Raw genomic sequence first — 3,513 nt, forward strand, 5'->3', positions numbered from 1 at the left:
AGGTTTGTTACCCGTGTGTTGTTCACACCAAGTCACACGTTGAGCGGAGAGCGTCTATTCTTAAAAACTCGACCTTGACCAATCGGAATTTTTTTTAATGGTAAATGATGGAGCCCTAAGGTCGACCTTTGATAAAAGTTTAGTCTCAATCGTTCAAGATGTTTCCTTACAAAGAGTGCATATTTCATCTCTAAGATCACTCTGCTCAATCAGTCAGTAATAATAAAAATTGATAAATTATACAGAAGTTGCCTAAGAACAGTTACTAATAATTAGTGGTCAAATTACCCAGGATGGGCCTAACTGACTCTGGTCATGCTCATTATATCATCCTCAATTTTTTTCTCTGGCCGCAGCTACATCGAACGATAGGCACTCCAAACCCATGGAAGAACTCTGTGTGAAGAACGTGTGGCTGAAGGCCAACTTCTGCCTGGTGGATACGACTTTAGTCTGAGAGCACTGCTATGGCCTCGAACCTAATTTCGATCCCCATTTGAATTGGACGGGGGATAGATCAAAGGAGACACTTAGTGCTCCACTATTATATAACCTTAGCGTCAATGTATGCGCTAAACAATTCGATCATGAATCATATAAAAAGAATGTTATTTCTTTACAGAGGCTATCTTCAGAATATGCTTCAATTTTTATCCATGACGGGTCTAGTCAGCACAACTTAAAAAGGGAGAACACAATAGATCTATCTAGGTCAGTAAAGATACAGGTCCATCAGTTGACAATAGGCCAAAATCTTCAATAAAAGAAATACAGGTGCATTTCAGATTACAACACTAATGTAACTAACATTAGTGTTGTACCATTCCCAGTCATATTCCTATTTAAGAATACTTAATTTAACTGACAGTAAGTTAAGACTCACAGTATCTTTGTACTGATATTATTCTTCCTTCTCTTAACTTTTCCACAAACATGATCCACCAAAAGATAATGTCTACTAAAGCTACAGTTACAAGTATTACATTTAAACTTACGTATTTTCCAATGCCGCTCTCTAATGTGAGACGGAAGACTTTTCTTTAGCATCTCTTTCTTGCAGTAATCACAAATCGCTCGACTGTACTGCGATTTATCGTTCCTTGACAAAACATAGTGTGCGTAAGCTGTAAAGTCTTGTGTTATATCCCTTTCTTTTATATTAACTTTAGTATCTTCCAATTGCTTTGTTACTGCATCATCACACTTTTTAATTACAATGATATTGTTGTTTACCTTTGTCATTTGCACATACATTTCTGATTCCGAGACTCTTTCAACCCACGTGTCATTCAATTTCATCTTTTCGTGTACATTCGTAGCTGCCGTGGTTTTCAAATTGAAGTGCTCTTTACGTATATGAAATTTTAAGAGACGTTCTTCACAATATGTCACTCCGCAAGCCATACAACTATATTTTCGGCTGAGTGTACTGTCGTCGTGTATACGTAAATGAACTATCAAATTCCTCTTATCTACAAAATCTCGTTCACAGTAGTCGCAGAAGAATTTTTTTGTTGCACCTGGAATTATATAAGTTATATCACATTTATTATGTTATTGAAATAATATTAATAACTCTAAACAATCTGCATAGGACGATGTAGTTCTAAGAAAGCGGAGCTTGAGGTATGCATATTAAACCGTCATCATCATCATTTCAGCCCCAAGGAGGACATCCACTGCTGAACTAAGGTCTCCCTCAAATATCTCCACCACAATCGGTTCTGTGCTGCTCACATGCAACACTTTCCTGCGATCTTGACCAGATAGTCAGTCCACCTTGTTGGATGCCTTCCCACGCTGCATTTTCCTGTCCTCTGACACTAAGTACATTAATGTCCCCAATAGCCATCTGTCCTAGAAGCTATGTGCCAGCTCATTGCCAGTCGACAAAGTTTTGGATTTATAATATTAAACATTACATAGTGTAAGTCGCTGTCTGTCCGTCCCTACGTATGCTTAGTTCTTTAAAACTACGCAACTGATTTTGAAGCGTTCCTTTTAATAGATAGCGTGATTCAAGAGGAAGGTTTATATATATAATAATACATGTACACCTGTGTGAAGCTGGAGCAAGTAGCTAGTAAGATTAGTGTCCATTTGTGTGTCCATTATCATCCATAAAAAAAAAAAATAACCTTAGACAATTTGCACAGTGCCATCTAGTATCAATAAAACCAGAGCTAATGTTATGTGTATTAGACCACTGATATGTAATAAATGACCCTGGACAATTAACGCAGCATCATCTAGTCCCATGGTAAGCAGAGGTTGAATAATGGGCACTAGAACACCCGGACAGATACAAACAATCATATTCATGAATACAAATTTTTGCAAAGTACAAGGTATTTAACCCGTGACCAACATAAGTAAAGCTATGTGCCAAACTGCTAGACCACTAAGGCAGTCAAATAAATACTGAAATACATAGAAAACACCGCGACCAATACTTTCATGCTCATGTTTTCACTATGCACAATAGACTATTGCTGTTGAGTAAAAACAATATAAGCATCGTGACTAGGGTGCTTATTGGACTGCAAATTGAATAAACACATGGCAAACTTAGGCCTGTGCTCAACAAAAATGTGTAGATTTTGCCAAACTGACAAGGAAATGCCATTACACATCCTATGTGGTTGTAGCCCACTCATGCTTGAATAAAATATCTCCTTTGAAAAGTATACACTATTTTGAGGATATAAAAACCACCACCAATAAGAGTATCCTTGAGTTTTTGTCCCAGATGGGTCTAGGTAGTATTTGAAAAAGGGCGAGCACAATAGATCTATACAGGTTGGTGTTAAAGGTTTACATCAGACAATAAGCCAAAACCCTCAAAAAAACATGCGAGGAATCGAGCCCGACCATGGGAAGACAGTGTGCTAAACCACTAGACTACCGAAGACGTCAGATAGAAGACAAGTTTTGTTTAGGTTGCTACTAAAATATGTTTTATACAAAAACCTGTATGAGTAGCGATGTGACGTTTGTATGCGTCTTTTCTATAGAATTGTTTAATACAATAAGAACATTCATAGAGAGGTGCAACTGCATTGTGTTGATACAAATGACTCTTGAACTTGTAAGCGTATCCAATTATAATTTTGTTACAAATATTGCACAGATTCCTTTTCTTGCTTTGTTTAACATTTTTCCGTTTCATTCTGTTGATAAAATTGTAATAAAAACGTTCTAGAATTTTATTTTAGGTTTTATAAATCATTTAAGACGTCATGAGGTAAAATAAAATTAAAAATAAAAGTAAAAAGAAACGAAAATAAAACAAAAAAACAAATGAAGTTAAACACAGACAATCAATCAGGTGTATAATTGTCAATCAAACTGTCAGTCAGTGACGCATTTATTCATTGAAGCAAGGCAAAGGATTGGTCTCCATACAGCTATACTATAATTTTGAATAAGAAACGAAACTTGTAACGTAATTTAACTGTTCTTACTTTGATTTTTAACGAATAATCAGCAGTTTTTGTACGAGAATGTTAAGTT

At 36.1% G+C, this 3,513-nt stretch overlaps 1 protein-coding gene across 1 annotated transcript; it reads right to left on the reverse strand.

Moving 5' to 3' along the window:
* Positions 1 to 578: 578 nt before the first annotated feature.
* Positions 579 to 3,288, reverse strand: LOC131845354 (zinc finger protein 33A-like). Its single transcript, XM_059194409.1, has 2 exons — positions 2,971 to 3,288; positions 579 to 1,520 (listed from the first exon to the last, which is right to left on the reverse strand). The coding sequence occupies exons 1-2, from the start codon at positions 3,167 to 3,169 to the stop codon at positions 880 to 882; spliced, it is 840 nt and encodes a 279-aa protein (XP_059050392.1). The 5' UTR covers positions 3,170 to 3,288; the 3' UTR covers positions 579 to 879.
* Between the last annotated feature and the right edge of the window lie 225 nt (positions 3,289 to 3,513).

Source organism: Achroia grisella, unplaced genomic scaffold (assembly GCF_030625045.1).
Source record: "Achroia grisella isolate CSIRO2021 unplaced genomic scaffold, CSIRO_AGI_Agris_v1 utg461, whole genome shotgun sequence".
NCBI classification, from domain to species: domain Eukaryota; kingdom Metazoa; phylum Arthropoda; class Insecta; order Lepidoptera; family Pyralidae; genus Achroia; species Achroia grisella.

Excerpts from the sequence above, each read along its gene's own strand:
- LOC131845354 (XM_059194409.1), bottom strand. The coding sequence starts at position 3,169 with ATGAAACGGAAAAATGTTAAACAAAGCAAGAAAAGGAATCTGTGCAAT. Across the intron at positions 1,521-2,970 it reads TCACATCGCTACTCATACAG|GTGCAACAAAAAAATTCTTC; the intron begins GTTTTTGTATAA and ends ATATAATTCCAG.